We start from the raw sequence: 20,425 nt of genomic DNA on the forward strand, positions 1-20,425 counted from the left end.
TGGACTGGTATTACATTGGATGTGCAAAAACCAGCCTTTATTGCACATTATGCTGTATGTACACAATGTAGGACAAAAACCTATGAGATTAAGATGGATCATTACCTGTAAAGAAACATGAATTCTATTCTATATGTTTTTTCCACAGAAGAAAAAGATATTGCTACCACCATTTCCTTCCACGAGACATTTTCCTCCCCCAACAATATAGCTTAATGGAGAAGAACAGAGAAATTTTGGGTAGCACCAAAATTATAAACTGCACATGTGGACAGCATAAAAAAGTATAAATCAAATGTATTGCCTTTACAAGCAAATAGAAGCAATAAATCCAAAGAATGTCCTCACTAGTCTTAAAACACTAAATTTTCCTGATCTTATAAAAAAAAAACCCCACAATAAAAACAAAATAACTACAAAAATAAATTCTAAAATACAGAGATGTATCTTTTGATTCATGTAAATAACAGACACGTGCAATAATACTACCCCAAAAAGGCTTAGAAACAGGACTGTTTTTCCAGTCCACAAAAATTTTCTCCTAGTTTAGCACACCTCCTTCCTTTTAGCTGTTTTAAGGTTATTCTTTTTCTTCTAAGCTCTCATCAAAATCCAGTCATTACATTCAGACATTAGTCTTAATGAATATGTCACTGGATGTTAAAAATCAAATTCTTTGTGAAGGAAATGGCACTTTGATATTATTAAATAAGTGTCCACAAAGTTTGCAGTTTGTGTGTTCAGATGGATATGTAAATGAATGTAATTAATGCTATAGCTTTCAAATCATGAATATTTATAAACAGAAAATTACTGTAGCTGTCATCCTCATAGGATATTCATCTGCTAGGCTTTAAGAAAATCTTACACAATGAAAAAATTGACAATAAAGTAAACATGGTTGAAAGCAGGCTAATTTCCATTTCCACCAAATCTACAAAGATAGAGTGAGTTTATGTAAAAATTTAGATTTTCCTTTAAGAAGGAATTTTAAAATGACATAAAAGTGATTACAGACTTGTTTTCATTTTCCAGGGACAGCTGGACCTCACTGGAATGATATTCTCTCTTCCAGAAAGGGTTATCTTTCATTTTATCGTTACCGTTCAATACGGTAATATAAGGCTAACAAAGGATAAGGTCTAATAAAAGACTTCCTTATAAAACAAAAGAAAACTAAATTACTTTACTTTCTGCTGTGCTCTCTTAACACAGAATGCAGAATAGGATGAAAATATAATGTATTACTCCAAGCGTGTGAAAAAGAGTATATTCTGTTCTAGTGATGAGTGAAACTTTAATCAGTGAGCTCATTTCATAATGGTGCCAAGCTACAAAGGTAATTCTGAAGTGTAAAACAAAACAAAGTTAGTATTTTGTCTGTTCAGAAAGGTGAGTGCCACAAAGACACCAATTAAAACCAAAGTTGGCGTTCGGAATGTAATTACAAAACTTCATCAAAAATATTTCTCGTTAGTCTGGATAAACACTGCATACACATTTCTGCGTCAATTCATTCCATCATTCTTGTCCTGAGGAATCCATAGGAAGGCTGTTACCATTAAGTGGGTTTTGGACACTTATTTCATTGGCTCAGATATGTCTAATCACCTAAGGGCAACAGAGTGGTAACATTAAGAACAGACCAGACACTGCGTTTCAGACCAATTTGTTTGAAAGAGAACTGAATGATCAAATCCACCTGTAATAACAGTAAACAACATACACTCAAAGTCCCACATATGGAAGACTTGCTATATTCTGTGTAGGACAATTTTTCAACTGTAGCAGTTGAACTAATTCAAAATTTTCCCGTCACTGACACGTATCCTAGATTTTGTAGTGGATATAACTGCTTAAAGGAACCTCTTTGCAATATACACAAAAAGTGAGCTGAGAAATAAAAGGCTTTATAAACGCAGGCTTTCATTTTCAGACAGACTCCTGGGACCCCTCATCCACTGGCAAATACAAGACTTTCACATGGCCAACAAGGCACAGGTGATTTTGTCACTGCACTGCCGCTTTATCTCAGACCACCCTGCAGCAGTACTGTGACTGGCATCACCAGGGTAGGGAATCTGAATTTCACCTTGTGGGAGACAGCGTAGCTTGGAATGGCTGACAAAGGTATTGCTGCCAGCTGCACGTCCTCCTGCCCCAACAGCCCAGATGGCTGAGCTACTTGGGAATCAGTTGCTGAATCACTGCGATTCAGAAGCAGCATTTTAACGCAACTCATCACCAGCGTCAGATTGCCATAAATACTGAGCTGCAAGATGTGGCTGTTCAGCAGCTGATTCGTAAGAAGCTCAGCTGTCTGTGTACCAAGCGAGGTCTGGGCAGCTGGGAGCAGAACCCAGCCCAAGCCAGGTTATGCCCACTTGGGAATCAGAGCCCTTGGATGTCTTGACAGGCACCCCATAAACTCTTAATGCAGACTGAAAGAGAGAAAATTGGAGTTGTTTAGACATTGTAAGAAAATGGGAACCTTCAGGATGAAAAATTATATTTATCTATTGAGTACACAAAGTTGTATTTAGTCAGAACTACGGGATATGCTCGTACAAGACCTTAAGAATTAGATATCCTACTTCCCTTTGTATATTACAGAGGGAAAGGGTATGTGGGAGACATCCTTGGAGCAAAATGCACTGGTTCAGATGAACACTTGTATTTTCTTACTCGAGAATGTACAGCTCTGTAAGGAACGGCAATTTCTCATGAAGTTCTAACCGTAAAAATAAATAAAAGATCGTGCATCAGAAACTTTTAAGATCAGATCCTATTTTTTTTTGTTTTGCATAATAAACACCAATGTGCAACTGGCCTATGTATTTTATGACTATGCAACCATCTAATTCACCATGTATATATGTCTTCCTTTCTGAATCTGCTGTGTAACCATTTCAAGGATTTTCTTGAGTGCATTATTATCTTTACATTATTAACAGTTGAGTTAATTCCCCCGAACTACTCTCATGAGAGCAGTCACCTACAAAATGGTCCAGAAAAAGGATTGCCCTAGAATATATCTGGAATGGAGTGGAATATTTCTATTAGCAGCACAGCAGACTCCCCATTATGTTGCGAGCTTCAGTATCAGCAGTACTTCAGGTTCAACCTTAGATGAAGGTTAAGGCAAAATTTAATTCACAGCTTAACTAGCGTTAGACAGATCTGCTTGCAAAAGAAATCCTCTCAGATTATATATCGAACCAAAAACATAGTGAAGATAAGCCCCCAAAATCTAGATTTATTTTTAACACAAACTTGCAAGCTATACTCCTGAAAGTGAGCAGTATGGTACCCAGTAACTGTGGCGGAAAGTCTAAACATAAGCTAAACACCTGCATAATGTTTGGTGCTAAATCTTCAGTTCTTACAGTTGTAAAAAAAGCCATCGAAGTAAGAAACAATTTTATTCAAAATCCTACTGCACAGTCTGGGACTCTTATGCTGTCCTATATGTGTATATGTTTAATAAAGAAACTATAATAAAAGCAAAGCTAGCAAACATGAATGTAAAGATCTGGTGAAATAGAGGTTTAACATTCTACTGCAATATTTTTCATCTTCTGATTCTACCCTTTTCGTCAGTCCCAATAAATTTGAATTCCCCTTCTACTGTCCAGGTCAGACAGCCAACAAGTACAGTAAAATTCAATGATCATTTTAGATAAATGGTTAAGCCAATCATTTCATCCATTTTTTCAAAAAATAACACATTTATAAGCCTTACATTTAATACTCATATTTTTTACTGTCTAAAAATAATTTTATAATTACAGGGTTAGAGTACTTAGTGAAGTGAAAGGCCTTTTCAGGAGTGAACAAATGTATTCACAGTAAGGAATCCAAGTATCTATACATACTCATATCTAAACAGGCCATCCTTCAATATGACATCTAATATCTTGTTTAGACACACACTCAATGGTCTGCCCCATTTCTATCCTTATAGCAATACACACAGCATGTTTCACTTGTTAGGAATCTGTTTAAAATGTATTATTCTTATTTTTCATATGCAAGTACATGTAAACATTCACTTAACGTCAACAATTTTATTGTATATATCACTTGTACCTACCTGCCTCTGGAGTTCTGCCAAGTTGTAAGGTAACGCACCTTCAGCCAGCGGTGCTATTCTCTCAATATCTGCCAAAGTTAAACGCCTTTACACAAGGCAGAGAAAAGCAAATTACTGTTAGATAAAACATCAAACATATTCAATACAGTGTTCCTGGCCTCACCCCACAGAATACATCCTGAGTTTAAAAAAACACCTGTCATATTTGAATGCACGTCTAAGAAGTCTGCTACACTGCAATAAAGAATCCTTGGAGTTAGAAGGGCATTCTCTTCTTGTAGCTCACAAGTGGAGATAAAGGGAGCTTGAATTATTCAAAAGCAAGTTCTTGTTTACTAGTAACAAAGGATATAATACACAAATTAAACTATTTCTAGGTACTCCTACCTAAGATTTCACATGCGTTAAAGACCCATATAAAACATCATCAATACTTAAAGTTAATAATACCAGTGTATTTTAGCCTTTTGGGACTACTGTAATGTATTTTGCTATTTTATATGTATACCTATAATATGACAATTAATAATTGTGCTTGACGTACACAATTCACTTACAAAACCCATGCATACACCAAAGTCAGTTTATATTTAATAAATTACTGTCATGAAATACAATGGAACACACAACTTTTTAAAATTAAGACAAAAATTAGTAGTTTTCACACAGAAAACAGCAAAATAATTATTGTAAAATGATAAAATTATTATGTTACCCAGTAACACTGTATAAATCTGCAAGTTGGTAGAGAATATCTATTTCCAGTGGTGTAACTTGTCCAAATCGGATTGCAGAGTGGGTAAATTCCTCTGGATTTAAAAGGGACAGAGAAATAAAGCAAGAGAAATAAAGCAATTGTGTTATTTGTCACATTTCCTCTTTAAATGCTCACAAATAATAGTATCTAAAGTATAGATACTTTAATATCATAAAAATTAAATCTATCACCAAGAAGCAAAATCCATAATGCAAAGGGAAAAGATATCTTTAGGAGAACATCTATCTTGAAACAGGCCTTTTCAACCCAGAGCAAGTCTGACTCCACAGCTCTGATTTATGGTAAGAATTCATCAAAGTCAACAAAAATCCTCATATTAGCAAGCTTAATAAAACCACACCCACAATTTGTGATTCTTGTTTCTGAAGTTCTGCAAAACAGAACAGAACAGAATAATGGTCCATTATTCACAGCTTTAAGGGCAACTGACTCATCTATTGCCATCACGTTCAGACTTCTTTCTCTGCTAGCTCTGAATGAGCCCAAGCTTAGGTATTCAACTCGCCAAATTACATGACATGTTCATGACATGATTGGCAAGCTACAGTAAACAAGTCTGAGCAGTGAAAACACAGTAGCTTTTTTTCACAACACAAATCCAAGCAAGGTGTATTTATGCATCTGCACCAAAAAACATTGCTAGGCAATTTGTTAGCACAATTTGGAGGATGGAGGCATTTTATGCTTTCCTTTAGGGACAAAGGTATGCAGAGCATATGAACATAAGCCAAACAAAGAAAAAAAAGGAACTTGGCATGCTTTTACCACACATAGGCTTTGCTGGTCCCATCCATACAGGTAATAAAATCAGTGATAAAATGTCATAAAATGACTACAAAAGCAATCCACTCATGCCTGCGGCAAGACTGAAATGGCAACCTTTCATATGCACAGGGATTAGCTATGTCCTAACAGACATAAACTACATTTAAAACCACTCAGGCAAGTAAGCACTAAGAAGTTATAAATTATTACCATTTTTCTAAAAAAGATTTAATCATGGATAAAGTAACTAGAGCTAAAACAACATGGAGGTTACTGATAATGGATTTTCAAACTTAACCCATTCTATCACATTCCCTAGGAACTTTCTATCTCTAAGCAACTATGCATCCCTTTCAAGGAATGGTAAAATCCTCAATAATATACTGCCTTGCAGTTATCCATTCAGACTAATACAGCCAACATGGCTCCTGCCAGAATCCCAATTCTTCTCCTTAATGAGCTAGCTGGAAATCATTAGTAACCTGTGAGGATGAAAATCACCCTTTAAACACTTTCACAGTAGCCCTAACCTTGCATAATATTGCAGCTTCTGACTTGCCTTAACCCATATGCAACACCAGATTACAAATTGGACAGAACTAAAAAATTAATAAAATGTAAGAAATATACTTTACCTTTTGTGACTTCAACATCTTTTCTTGTACCTGCTATATTACTGTATATCTTCCTAACAAGATCCATGTTATTCAAAAGGGCATTAAATGCATTGAAATAGGAGAAGCTGACCTGATGTGAAACAGTTCCACCAGCTACCTTTAAAAATTAAATTAATGCAGTTAAGTACCTTTTACAACATCTTATTACAAATTACAGAAACATCCATCTGGGCAAATAAGGAAACAATTAAAGATATCTTTCTACTCCTGTAACTTTAAGATATTCTTAATAGAAGCATGAGGGGAGAATTATTAGACAGGATACTATTTTTTGGTAAAAATTGAACATTAGGAAACGATCAGGAAATAATCATATAAGTAGATAATTATTCAATTTATCTGATACACACACTAAATGTGTGACTGAGTATTTTTCTAATACTCTCTACTTCTAATAGAGAAATGCATGTAAATGCTATTTTAGATAAAGGCACTAACTGACTTCTTGCATCACAAACAGCAGTGACCATTTATTTCAAAGTCTAAGGTTAGTAGATACTATAAATTTGTCAGAAGATGGTATGCCTTGTTAGTTAGGCACGGCAAGATTTATAGGTAAAATAGTAAGATAAAAGTTATTACTTTATATAATTTTCATTTTTATATACTTTTTATACTATATACTTTTAGTTTATAACTTTTATTTTATTACTTTCCCTAAATCCCTACAGATCTTGCCAGACTATCACAGCTGTAACCATTCTACCTCTAGAATCTACATACTGATTTTCCAAATTCTGATCTGAAAAAGAAAAGAATGTAAGAGTGTGTAAAAGGACAAAACTGTAAGTAGTCTCCACCTTTTGAGATCTGTCATATATTCAAATATAAAAATTAGATGTTTTTGTCCTAAATGAATGTTCTTTCTGTGCCAAGTACCATTTTGCCCTCCTTTAGTGGAAAGTATAGTAGACTAACTCAAACTGTTTCCAATGGCACTTCAAGCATGTAAACCAGACTGCCAAACTTTTCCACTACTGCAGCCAAGGAGCGCTGCCATGTTTTACCCTGCCCACTCTATTATGAAGGTGATAATCTCTAGCACCAGGGCAGTGATAAACAGGTAGGAGAAGACAAAGTGGGAGAGAAGCAGTAACATCTTAAAACATTACAGCTACTGAATGCTAAATTCAAGGCACTTTTCTTTACACTTACTGAAACTAAATTTTCTTCCACAAATGGAGTTAGCATATGCGAGCGAAGGGTAACCATGATGTCATTGAAATCCAGCCCAGTTATCATACCACTTTTATTTTTGTCCTTCAACGCAAAGGCTTGTCTTGCGTGTTCTGACTGCAGCTCCTAGAATGAATATTCAGAAATAGCAGATTAGAAGCGAATTCTGTAACTCACTGTTCACAAAACTCTCACTAATTTCATATTCTTACAGCATGCCTCAATATGTCTGTGCGTGTAGACCACAGCACAACTGCAGCTTAAACTTAAATGCCAGCTCAACTAAAACAAGAAGTCTGCATACTGATTCTATCCACAGATTAATTCCTCTGTCAAAGAAAAGCCTCAATTCAACTGTAAGGAAATACGCACTTTGATCTGAGAAATAAACTTCACATACCCATGCCCTGTCTGCTATCTGTTCCTTTATTAAATACTTAACTGCTAGAGAAACTTCCGATATTGATCTTAAAGACTCGAAGTGAGCTGATCTCTTACACATCCAAGATGAAATATGACTAGGCTATTATAGACTAACTCATTGAAAAGTACTTGAAAATAAACAGGAGGATAGTGAAAATGATATAATATAGATTTAGATTGCCCCCAACAGCTACCTCCCATAATGTCAGAAATGGTCACTCATTTCAGGCAATTTAAAACTCCTATACAACCTGTACAAACCTTCATATAAAGCACACTGCAGTAACCTAACCTCAAGATAATAATGATGATTGTGAATTCTATGTCCAGAAAAAGTTGTTTCCTTCTATTCAAGCAAACAATAAAACACATTCAGCTGTCATTCAGACCTCTAGAAGCAGCTAAAATAATAATCATGTTCTGACAGACAATAAGAAGAGGGCAAACTATCTAGCTTATATCACCTTTACAGTAATTTCTCAAGTCTTATAACCTCAAGATCAAGGTTTTCTAGATTAGAGTGCAACAAGCCTGCTCTGATCCAAGTCCCAAACCCCACAAGATGCTGTTAGACCAAATAAGAAAACCAACCTGATCTAAAAGGAAGGACAACAATATCCAACTTGTGTACATATTGAAATTACTGCAGCCCATACTACCCTTCCCTGCTAAGGGTTTTTATTATATGATGACAGTAAGAGGCTACTGTATCTTACATGATAGTATCTTGGAACAATAAACATAAAACCAGAACAGGTATTTATCACTTTGCTCTGGGTTCCCAACAAAAAGATTCTTACTAGCAATCTGTTTCTTTTTCTGCACTAGTGCCCCGAATTTGTGCCTGGGATCACTTAAAATATGTAGTATCAAACGCAGGACACAGTTTATTCCTTGAAAGTAACATCAAGTTATATCGCAGCCTTGAAAGTCTGTGCCAAAATCCAGTATCTCAATTTACAATATAGACTTCAGAACCTATCTAGTTAGACATGTTTTTCTAGAATCTGCTCTAGATTTAGATACAGATCAGCACAGGAAAAACATGGACCTGTTGGAGCGGGTCCAGAGGAGGGCCACAAAAATGATCAGAGGGTTCAACACCTCTCCTATGAGGAAAGGGTGAGAGAGGTGGGGTTGTTCAGCCTGGAGAAGAGAAGGCTCCGGGGAGACCTTATTGCGGCCTTTCAGTACTTAAAGGGGGCTTATAAGAAAGATGGGGACAGACTTTTTAGCAGGGCCTGTTGCGACAGGACAAGGGGGAATGGCTTTAAACTAAACGGGGGTAGATTTAGACTAGATAGAAGGAAGAAATTTTTTACGCTGAGGGTGGTGAAACACTGTCACAGGTTGCCCAGAGAGGTGGTGGATGCCCCATCCCTGGAAACGTTCAAGGTCAGGTTGGACGGGGCTCTGAGCAACCTGATCTAGTTGAAGATGCCCCTGCCCACGGCAGGGGGGTTGGACTAGATGACCTTTAGAGGTCCCTTCCAACCGAAGCTATTCTATGATTCAATTTTTATCCTGGACAATAATTACAGATGATATCAAAGCACATCTGTCACTCCCTACTTTTAATACAGTATGTCCAAAACTATTCTGTACCCAAGGCCAGCTCTGGAAGTGCATAATCTATTTTTCTTCAGGTCTGCTAGACAGAAAACTTTAAGTAATACCATGAGGTGATCACTGCATGTTAATTTATGGAATTCAGTGCAATTACCTACAATTCTGCGAACTCCTTTCTCATGAATTATAATGTACATTTCTCCTACTTTCTTCTTCCTCCACCCTTTATAACTGATGTCTTCCTTTACTTCCTTCTAACGTTCAATTCATGATATGTTTTACTGTAACTTTCTGGCTAAGCACAAAGTCCAGTTCTAGAAGTGAGATCCTTTAAAGCCTGATCCCTAGAGGGTGCTTCAGCAACATCTCAGGAAAGCAGATTTGCCTCCTGCAAAGTTGGCTGCATTTAAGACCAAACTCCCAATATATGTGTGGTAGCATGCATGCTAGTGAGACAAAAAAAGGGTAAGTATTAGGGTAACATTCATAAAACTAAAAGAAATGTTAAAGAAGATAAAACCTTTATATGGGAGGTTATATGGTTAATAACAACGGGTTATATTAAGGATGCAATCTTTCTCTGGTAGAGGTTAGTTTTGCTATTAAATTCCTATGACAGAAAAAGTAGACCCTCAATCCAGTTTAAAGACAATCAGTAAAATGGTTACTTTCATAAACAGTATATTTAGTCCCATTCTTTTATAGGATGGTATTCAAGTTAAAGCACAATGAGTACACCCTGTTTACAGAACTGGTATGGAGAAATAACAGTTCATCATAACTGTCAGGATTAGTATCAGATAATGATTATCACTACCAGAATAAGCTCAAAATTTATAATGGTATTAGTGTATTATTAGAAGTGTAAATGAATTTTAGTTCTACTTTAGAGGAAGGTTAATAACTGACCTGAAGAAACTGAGTGAACTCTGAATAGTTAAGATGCTTCTTCCTGTTATGTCCAAAATGCAGTCGAATGAACTCACAGTCCCAGTTGAAGGGGATTTGAAGATGAATAATAGTTTGTTCAAATATTTCTTTGACATTTGCTTTGGGGGAGGGAAAAACAACAAGTGAGCTTTGGGGTACAGTAAATCTACAAACATTCCAGGAAGGACACAAACAAATGATGTTTTAAGCAGCTGTTTAAGAAGTGTTTTAGTTTGTTAAGAATAATTGCTAACCAAACCTTTACAGATCTGTTTAAGATCTGCATCACGTTGCCACAACATGATACTTTTGTATTACTGCATAAAACCTTGGAGCGAGTGTTTTATTTAGTTTTAATTAAGAAGCAATTTCCCTCATACATGAGAAATAAGAGCTATTTTGCATTCTGATATAAAAATCAATAGTGGTTCTCCATCTCTGCTAGGAGTCAAATTAAGCCCTTTATCAAGAGCACAAATACCTGCATTACAATCTCACACAATATTTGTCATACTAAGTATGGTTTGATTGAAACTTGATTGTTACAATCACACTGTCTGAATATATCTATTGAAGATAGGTATAAGAAATGCCATCTAAAACATATCATCAACTCAGCAGAAAGCACCTTATTAAAAGCTTTTGATAAAGCCTTAGCACAAAAATCAAATCCTATAAAACATAATTGGTAGTCTCAGTTATTAAAATGTTTTAAGATAAGTGAAGATAGAGATGTTCTCTTTTAAATGAAGTAAAGAAAAAAACGGTCATTTCAGAATATGGAATTCTCCGTATGTATACTGTACAACTGAAATATCAATGCCAAATGTATTATCTGAATTCAGTCAAAAACCTCATCTGAAAAAAGTGTGCATTATTCCTACACAGCATTGCCATGCTGCAAAACAAGCCTGGTTTTTGTGCAGATTATCCAACCACATAAACAGTGTAACCGGACATCTACCCATACCACGTGAACACTTTTCAAAATCTACCTCAAAGTACCTGAATTGATTTATCAACTAACCTAGAACCTCCTAACAACCAAAACAAAATGTGGCATATGGCTTAAATTTAAAACAAAGTACAAAATATTTTAGCTGAAAACACACCTCTTCTTTTGTATGTTTAGAGTAAACAGTTCTGCTACAAGACAAAATGCAATGAGAAGAACTTTAATATCATTTGGTAACTCCATCAAGAGCTATTTACTTGGCGTAAATGTGCTGCTTTCTCCATGCTAAAGGACTACTTGATTCATTCATTCTTTCAATTTTATAGCCATTCAACTAGTTCTAGATCAAATCTAGGCAAATCACTATATGGCTTTATCTTTTCAGTGAGGAAAGGAAGGGGAATGTTCATAACAAATCTGTCAGAACAGGGACATAGAAAGTAGAATTCCTTGGCTAGATCACCTGCTTCAGTTAGTTTGAGATTACATATTCAAAGGGCAGATTATGGCAAGTAAGTGATTTAACTATAATTTAGCCCTTACTTAAAGGGGGCTTAAACACAGACTATAGTAAAAAACCTGCAATTTAAACCATAGTTTCCACTGCAAGGTAGGGTAAACAAGTTGTTCGGGTGAACAAGAAACTTAAAAAACTACCCTGACTACTTGTAACTGTCCACGTGTATCTATTCACCAGTATCAATATGCAAGGTGAAGGTTAAGAAAATGAGAGATAAAGCACCCAATACATGGTGCTAAACTATTTTATTTTGTGATACTTCCATTGAAAGTCTTGTCTGTAGTAGATTTATTCATCATTGCTAGAGATCAAGGAACCAGAAGCGGTAAATTTAAATTCCCCACCTACCACTGATTCACTGCAGCTTCTGACCAAATTACCTGGAGTCTTCATGTACTACAAACACAAACAGACCAGTGCAGCTCACTATGGAGCTTGCAAAATGGCACTGAACTGTGAACGGAACAGAAGACAGGCCTGCTTAATTGGATCTATTGGCTTGGCTACTAATGTACAAACAGGGTGCCAACTAGTGACTACTTACACATCTGTAAAACTGACTTCTAATACACACTGGTTCTCCTAATAAAAACTTAGGAAAGAACATGCTGAAGCAGTCAGAAAATTTAAATTGTATTTCAATTGTTTCCAATGATTGCTTCTTTTAACTTTAGAAAAGGGTTAAAAAAAAAAGTCTCACTTTTTTCTTGTAAGAAATTATTCATACATGCTCACATAGACAAATCTTCCAATTATTTTAATGAGACTTAAGCCCCTGGTCTTTTCACAACTCTCATTCAAGCATTTAATTGTATACTACTTAAACAACCAAGAATCAGTTTCCTACGCTATTGATTTTTTCTTCTTAAAAACATTTACAACTAGTCGTCAACACATGACAAGTCAAGATTCTTCAGCACATAATACTGGTAAATTAATTAATAAATTTATATTCAGTAGTTGAGTGTATTGGTACTTGAAGAATCCCAGTAGTGGCTAACTAGCTTTAAAAAAATAGTATCCAAATTAGCCTGTTGCTTCTCTGAAAATTGAGGTGCCTTATCCATTTTTCTTCCACAGGCAATCACTCACAATCAGTAATGTATACTGCGTGTATTACAGTAGTCTGGGTCTAAGGATATGCTGTTGTATCTAACACAATTAATTCCATGTTGGCTTTGTTTATGAAAGATTTGGGGTACAGGGGCAAGCCCATGTACCTGTTGTGAATAACTGACATAGTTAAAACCATTGAAACTCTAAATACAATTTTCCAAAGCCATTTGGGATTCTCAAACATCTCTAGATAAGCACTAAAATTTACTACTTCTACCCAAGAGTAGCGACACTTTCTTCACAATATATCAAGAATACCTTTTTAATCCAATTTTGTTGGCTATTCTCTTGTATTAAAGGAAATAGCCATCACCACAACTAACAACTCATGTGAGAAGCAGCAGCAACTGGGCAATCACATTTCAGAAATTATACATAATATGATCATCACCTACACTTTTACCACTTTGAATTATGATCAAATGTCCCATTTTTAATTTATTTTTTTCACAGCAGAAGCAAAGCACTGACAACAAAGAAAACAGGTAACATTAAGGTACAGATGCTGGGGGTTTTTGCCTTTTTTTTTTTTATCTTCCTCAGTCAAAACCCAGTAATGCTTCTAAATTAAGATAAACTACAAGTACTTCAAATTTCCAACAGAGCTATTCTGCAGGGGGCAAACAGCAAATTATTTTTAAACCCTTTCATTTTAGTATGACATTTTACAGAATGCATTCATTGTCCCTGTCAATACATGTTGCTCATTTACTAATGTCTTCTCCTACTCTTTGCTCACCTTTCTGCAGTGGAATTCTTTCCTACTGAGCTGATAACTTTCTTTCCAGGCTTATAGCAATGCATTTTCTTCTCAGATAGGCATACAAGTCAGCAGCCTGATGACATACTCAACTTACCATCAGCCCCAGGAACAATAAACCTACTACTCTAGTGCACTAGTACATTACCTCCAAGGCAACACGCATTCTCTCAAGATTGCTTCAGAATTTCCCCACCCAATCATTTTAAACAAATTACAGATGCCTGGAGCAGCTATCTGCAGGCAGCATACACATGACTGGCTCAGCCTCCATCAAACACCGTTACCTATCGGGCTCAGAAAAATGATACAGAAAAACAAAGTTTTTAGGCAATACTGAATTTCACAGGAGGAAGAAGAATACTGTAAGTTATAAATACTACGATGTCTTGTTGATGGCCTATGTAAGCCTTGAGGTAGTACCTGTTATTTATTTTGACTTATCCGCCCCCCAAGAAGCAGAGTGGAAACCTCACACAATTCCAGTGCCATCAACCTGTTAACAGAGTTTGCCATTCCCTCCCACCAGTGACGGAACATCAATCATGCTTGTTAGAGACACGAAAATATAAATGTGATCATTTTAAGTACTAGCATAAGTATGCTAAAGGTTTGTTGTTTGATAGGTTGTTTTTTTTTAATCTGTCTATTCAGTCATCATTTGTACATATTTCAGCCTTAATGTACATAACGCATTTTAATGTATTCTATGTTGCTATTTTTCACTATTTCTGCTAACGGCAAATTTTACATATTTTCACTTTCAAGCATAAAATGAAAAACCACAGTTAAAGGCAAAAAGACTTTTTTGGTAGCACCTGGTGCAACAGAAGTGTATTAAGTGTGATCCAAATGTAGATAAAACAGTAATTACTTTGACGTGAGAGCAAAATGACAAGTGGCAGGAAAAGTGAGAAAGCTAAACTAGAAATAGTTACATTGCATTTCTACGCTTATTTTAAAAGGATTAGTGGTTCTGTTTAAGGTTAAGATTAGCAACAGCCATTAACAACAAATCGTCAATATATGTAATTTTAATGTGGAGTTCTCCTTTTCCATTCCCTCTTGCTGAACTATGATTTTGAACTTAATACTATATTATTATTATAAAAAATAAGGAGGGGCTCCCATCCTGCACTGCTCACAGGTATTTAAAACTGTGGGTTAAACCTGAAAGAATCATACAACAGGAAAGAAACAAACAAAACCCCCAAAAATATGAGGACAAAAGAAAGTCATAACATACAGTGATGTTTCCTACATTATCTGCATGTGTTAAGCAGAAGACATCTTGAAAACAGGCAACTAACATATGGCTACCAGGAAGCCAAGAAAAATAGCAGTTCTAGTTTGCAGCACACTTGAAAGAAACATGGCGTTTTTCTTATATCCTCAGATCTGTAGCCATGTGATTATGAGATTTTTTCTGTTTACATTTTAAAAGGTTTCCAGCCTTTATGGTTACAAATAATATTTTATAAAGGAGAACCCTTAAGATTAAATCCAAATCCTAGCATTTCAATCCAAATGCTCTTTTGGAAATGGTGGAGGAGCGAGTACTAGAAGTGATCTATGTTTCCTGAAAAATAATACTCAAAAGCAAAGAACTATAACATATATTCAACTCCTTTCTCTTGTTCTTCTCACTCACCTTCTTCCAGTGTTCTCAAATTCTATGTCCTGATTAAGGGAAATCTGAACTTTCTCTCCCAGATTAAAATTTGTTTAAGAAAATAGATGATGATCAAGATAGCAGTATCACTGTATACCCAACTTCTGAAACTGTTACACTGATGTTTATTATTTCAGTTCACCAATGTCATGGTAATTTTCACATAGTTGCATTACTAGGTATCCAATCCCCTTACTCCCCCCACTGCCTTTAAAGAAGAGGCCATTATACTCTGCAAAATATTTTTAATTAGCTTTTGAGCTGCAGGATGTTTTTAAAGGCCTTATGTTCAGTTCCATAAATATTTTGCAATTATCTCCAAAATAATGTAAAAATTCTGAATACAGAATCACTACGAACATGAAGGCAGTAAAATTGTTTCAAAATCTCATTATTTTAGCTCTATCTTTCTATCCATACCAGCATGGGTATTTAACTAAAAAAAGTGTCTCTGAAATTCTCCAGTTTATCAGAGAATGGCTTTCTTTGTGGTGACTCTACAAGGAAGAACAGCTGGAAAAAGCCTAGATTCGAATTAAAAGTGATACAGTCCAGATCATTGTATGGTTTGCCAAAGGGATAAATTACAAAGAATCCTTTTACTTCCAGTTAGACAACCTATTTTTGAGAGAAGTTTCAGTGATAGTCACAGACTTCACCTTTTAACCACAGTAACGGTTATCTGCTTCAACATCGAAGCAAAACCAAATAGCTTGAGCAGATTAAATATTCAGGTTTGCTTTAACCTGAATTCAGGTCAAAAGACCTGCACAGAATAGCAATAAAAAGAAGCTTCCTTAGTACAATAGCATTAATTTTGTGGAGTGTTTTTAAATATTTTGCTCATGTTAAGTAGCTCAGTCAGTTACATCCCATGATCAAAAAAGCAAAAGTGGTTGTCGGTCTTCTCTGGCTACGGATAGCAACCCGTAACAAGACAGACAATGCATGGAAAAAAAACCAAACAACGCTTTTCTTTATCAGCTTTAGCTGTTACCTTTTAAATATTTTACGGTTAAAGCAATATTGTAAGGGCTCATCAGCAACACATTTCCCATAAAATATTCACCTAGGAATCATTTATGAAGATGTACAAGCATTTGATCAGGAAAATAAATGCTTTTTTTCTGTTTCTCCATGATTAAAAAGTCATTTAAACTACACTGTCACTTGTATCAATGGGTTATTAAAACAGTCATTTTATTGCTTTTTATTCACCAAGTTGACAGCAAGTCCAGTGCAGCTGAAACATGTAAAAAGTTCTGAGCATGCTGTACAGTTTGCTCATACAAAGTAGGTCAAATTTCATGTTCTTGCAGTGGACTGACTATACACATATTGCAGCATACTATCTGCACATTTATGGCAGTCATTCATACAGGATTTCTGGATGTCCAGAACTCCTGGAAAAATGTCCCAAAGCAGTAAGGAAGTAGATGACACGAAAGTGACAGGCTTCCTGTTTCAACAATCCCAATTAATGTACGATATTGCACAGACAAAGACAAAGACATTGATTAGCACAGCATAGCTGACAAGTATTTCTACCAAATAGTTTCTAAAGAATCATAAAAACTTTGTCCTCTTCCATTTCTCAACTCATAAGACAGAGGTTCTTCTGTAATACAATTTAATTAATAGTTTCCTCACTGGAGAGTTGGAAGCTAAACTTTTGAAGGGACAAGTGGCAGATTGAGGCTAAAGAGGATTTAGACTTCAGTAAGAAGCTAAAGTGCTCCACTATGGTCTGAGTCCATGTCAGTAAATAAATCCTAAAAAGGAGATGTAAACCCAACTGGAGCAACTTGCTTTCAAATACAGAGCCAGCTCTAAAAATCAGTAAGTACACTTAACTTTTTCCAGGTAACTGAAAATTTGAGTAGATCAGGATATTTTCTGAAAATGCCATACAGTCATACCCAAATGATTTTGAGACGTTATCTTACATCCAGCAAAGCCAGTGTTGGGTTCAAGTTACTGGCCTAACAGACGCAAGCTGATTCTGTGTTCCACTCTCCAGCACTTCCACCCCTTGTTCCAGATGCACAGTGCAGAAAAAACCTCAGTAAATCCATGTCACTTCTGGCAAGACTTGCTGGCTTGAGTTAGCCTTGGACTCAATGCAAGCACATCCACATAGCATTGCATCTGAGCTAGAAAATCTTGACTCATGTTTGCTCCCATAACCAACACAGTTTATCTGCAGACTGAATACATTACACACTCATAAAAGAGAGATTTGTCTGATAGCAATTCTCACACTGATTGGCTAAACTTACTCCATTTCAGTGTATTTCTAATAATTTACTTAAACTTTTCACTTTAAGACCTAATTTTATATATTCTCCTGTTTTTACACGAAACTAAACTCTGTGCCTTTCTGTTTACGGGGTGGGAAAATGAAAGAATGCAAGACTCATTTATAAAACAGCCTCCATAGGCCACAAGACTGACTTGGAAATTGGCTGCAGAGTTACCAAATTCTGAACCTGTCATATACCATCATTCACATTTTTCCCACCTTCATTAATTTGTATGATATGCCTACGAAGTAAAAATAAGTAGCCCACGTTACAACAACAACAAAAAGCAAAAAAGCAGCAGTAAATGTGGGAACTGTAGCAAAAAAATATGTACCACTGATATGTTACAACATACCATTAAATACAGTAATAATTGCAATATAATTTATTTTGTAAAAACAAGAAACCAATAGTAAATTTTAAATTTCCTAAAGAGTTTCCTATTCAAGTTTTATCAGCAAGAAAGATATGGAAAAAATCGTGCCGTTTTCTGTTTTACAGTTTCTCGTTTGTGTTGTTCTTTTAGCCTTTAATATAATGATGAGCTCATAAAAATAACAATCTGCAGTCTGATTGAGGAATCTGTATACAATCTGAAATTACTTTTGGCTCATTTATGGAACCAACTATTTCAAGTGTGTTCACAAGAGCTACAAAGTGCATAGCCCCGTTTTGTGAGATTTTTAAATATACCGTCATTAACACGGTCACACTGATTGTAGTAGTTTGTCTACTTCCTAATGACTGCACTTACTGACTTCACCTTCACTTAAGTTCTAAAAGATTTTCTTTTCAAGATGTTGTGTATCCAAATTGCTTAGTATTTGACCCTTCAGTTATCGATGTAATTCAACAGACATCGTAAGTCAAGCAGTTAGTTTCCATAAAAAGACCCTTGCTTTTTTTTTTCCAACAAGTTGCAACAATTTTCATAAGAATGAAATAGTACAAACAGCAAGTGGTTACAAATCCAAGCATATTTTGTATTTTCTTTATTGAGAGCTTTATTCTTTTGGATAGAAATAACATTTAATTCTCATTCCATTTTATTAAAATTCTTAGCATTGATTTATCAAATTTTCATAAACATATTAAGTTTTAAAAAGAAAACCTAGTCCTCCTTAAACTGCAATGTCAATAACAGTTATTTAGTAACATCATAAAGCAGTATAGTTAGCCTAAAGAATTTTGTCCAATTACTGATTTATGTGATTAGGAAGAAAAAAAAAGTAACAAAACTTAAAGGCCGTATTTTTTTCCTTATTTTTCAAATATATGATCTAGTTGGAAGTTACATTCATAACATTAAAGTAAGATTTGCTCCTCAAGAAAAGGAATACTAAACTAGGGATTCAAAAGATTGGACCTCCTTCATTTCTATATTGAGCTCCTACTGTATCTAATGACAATTCTTCAAAGAGATGTGGAGATCCAGAACATATTTTAAAAATCCCTCATCATTGAAGGAATTCGAAGTCCATGACATAGAATTTTACTTAGGATGACACTGAACAAAACAGCATTGTATTAACTACTTCAGGAACATGAAAAATCTTGACTCAAGAAGACAGAGCAAAATATATTTCGTTTCTGTGTATTTCTTAAGCTTGTATCACTTGAAAGAAAAAAAAATGTTTTACTCATGCAAACTGTTAGGAAATCAGTGCAGTACTGCACAATATGTATTTCCATGTACCAATGGCGATGAACCATTATTATGATTTATACTATTATAATCACTTTCTTAAACAGTTTTTCTTTAGATATTCTTACCAAATGTTACTTCTCCATTGCCACTCTTGTCAAATAACTGAAAAGCAACAATGAATATTGCATCTGGAGTACACAAAACAGATTCAAATGCCAAAAATTCTTGATAGGAAATCAACCTACAAAGGAAAATACAGAATTTATAAAGATTTCAAAAAATTTTTCACAATACAGATGATATTTTGTGTTTGATGCTCTAGAAAACTGTATGATCTAATTATTAAAATAAAATTCTAATATGAAAAAGACTCTACACTAGAAACTGAAAAAGTATTTGTTACATTTAAGTAGTTACTTAACCTTTATGCAACTCAGTTTCTTCCTCTATAAAAGGACTGAATTCTTCATATCCATCAACAACAAAATGTAATCAATTCTCAGTGAATACCTACAATTTATTACTTTGTAATTATAAATGTAAGCAGACAGCACTTAAAAAATAAGACATAAAAACCCCACAGAAGTTCTACCACCATGAAATTTACAGGGCTGTCATTGTATTACTAATTTATATATGTATTTCTACTGAGACAGAAAAGACAGTTTAATGCAAGTATAGGAAGATACTATACAATACATGTATTTTCTTAAAACAATGTATAACATTCACAAAAAACAAACAGGTTCAGAAGAAGTTATACTTTACTACGTATATAGAAAAAATATTACACTCAAATATAACATGAACCGTGAAGTCATGTACTTGAGGACAAGAAAGAAAGAAAGAAACTACAAGAACATTTGGACATAAGGACAGTTAGACATGACCAAGGCAGGGAAGGATTTGAGTGTTAACAGCAGATTCTGAGCTGTGTATGCAAGACAGTCACCATATAGAAAAATGCAACTCAGGATGCATTAGGAAAGCTGTTTCTGTGTGAGATAAGGAAGCAGCGGTATCCCCAGATAGGGTTCCCA

General features: G+C 35.2%; 1 protein-coding gene across 1 annotated transcript in view; it reads right to left on the minus strand.

Annotated features, from left to right (window-relative positions):
* Positions 1 to 20,425, minus strand: part of SLC25A12 (solute carrier family 25 (aspartate/glutamate carrier), member 12) — a 44,895-nt gene that overhangs the window by 19,868 nt on the left and 4,602 nt on the right. The window contains exons 2-7 of the mRNA XM_009325438.1: positions 19,511 to 19,626; positions 10,391 to 10,530; positions 7,469 to 7,615; positions 6,272 to 6,410; positions 4,809 to 4,902; positions 4,094 to 4,178 (exon numbers count right to left, since the gene is read on the minus strand). Of these exons, the coding sequence (XP_009323713.1) occupies positions 4,094 to 4,178; positions 4,809 to 4,902; positions 6,272 to 6,410; positions 7,469 to 7,615; positions 10,391 to 10,530; positions 19,511 to 19,626 (721 nt within the window). The remainder of the gene's footprint in view (positions 1 to 4,093; positions 4,179 to 4,808; positions 4,903 to 6,271; positions 6,411 to 7,468; positions 7,616 to 10,390; positions 10,531 to 19,510; positions 19,627 to 20,425) is intronic.

The sequence above is a fragment of the Pygoscelis adeliae genome, unplaced genomic scaffold (assembly GCF_000699105.1).
Source record: "Pygoscelis adeliae isolate BGI_AS28 unplaced genomic scaffold, ASM69910v1 Scaffold106, whole genome shotgun sequence".
NCBI classification, from domain to species: Eukaryota; Metazoa; Chordata; class Aves; order Sphenisciformes; family Spheniscidae; genus Pygoscelis; species Pygoscelis adeliae.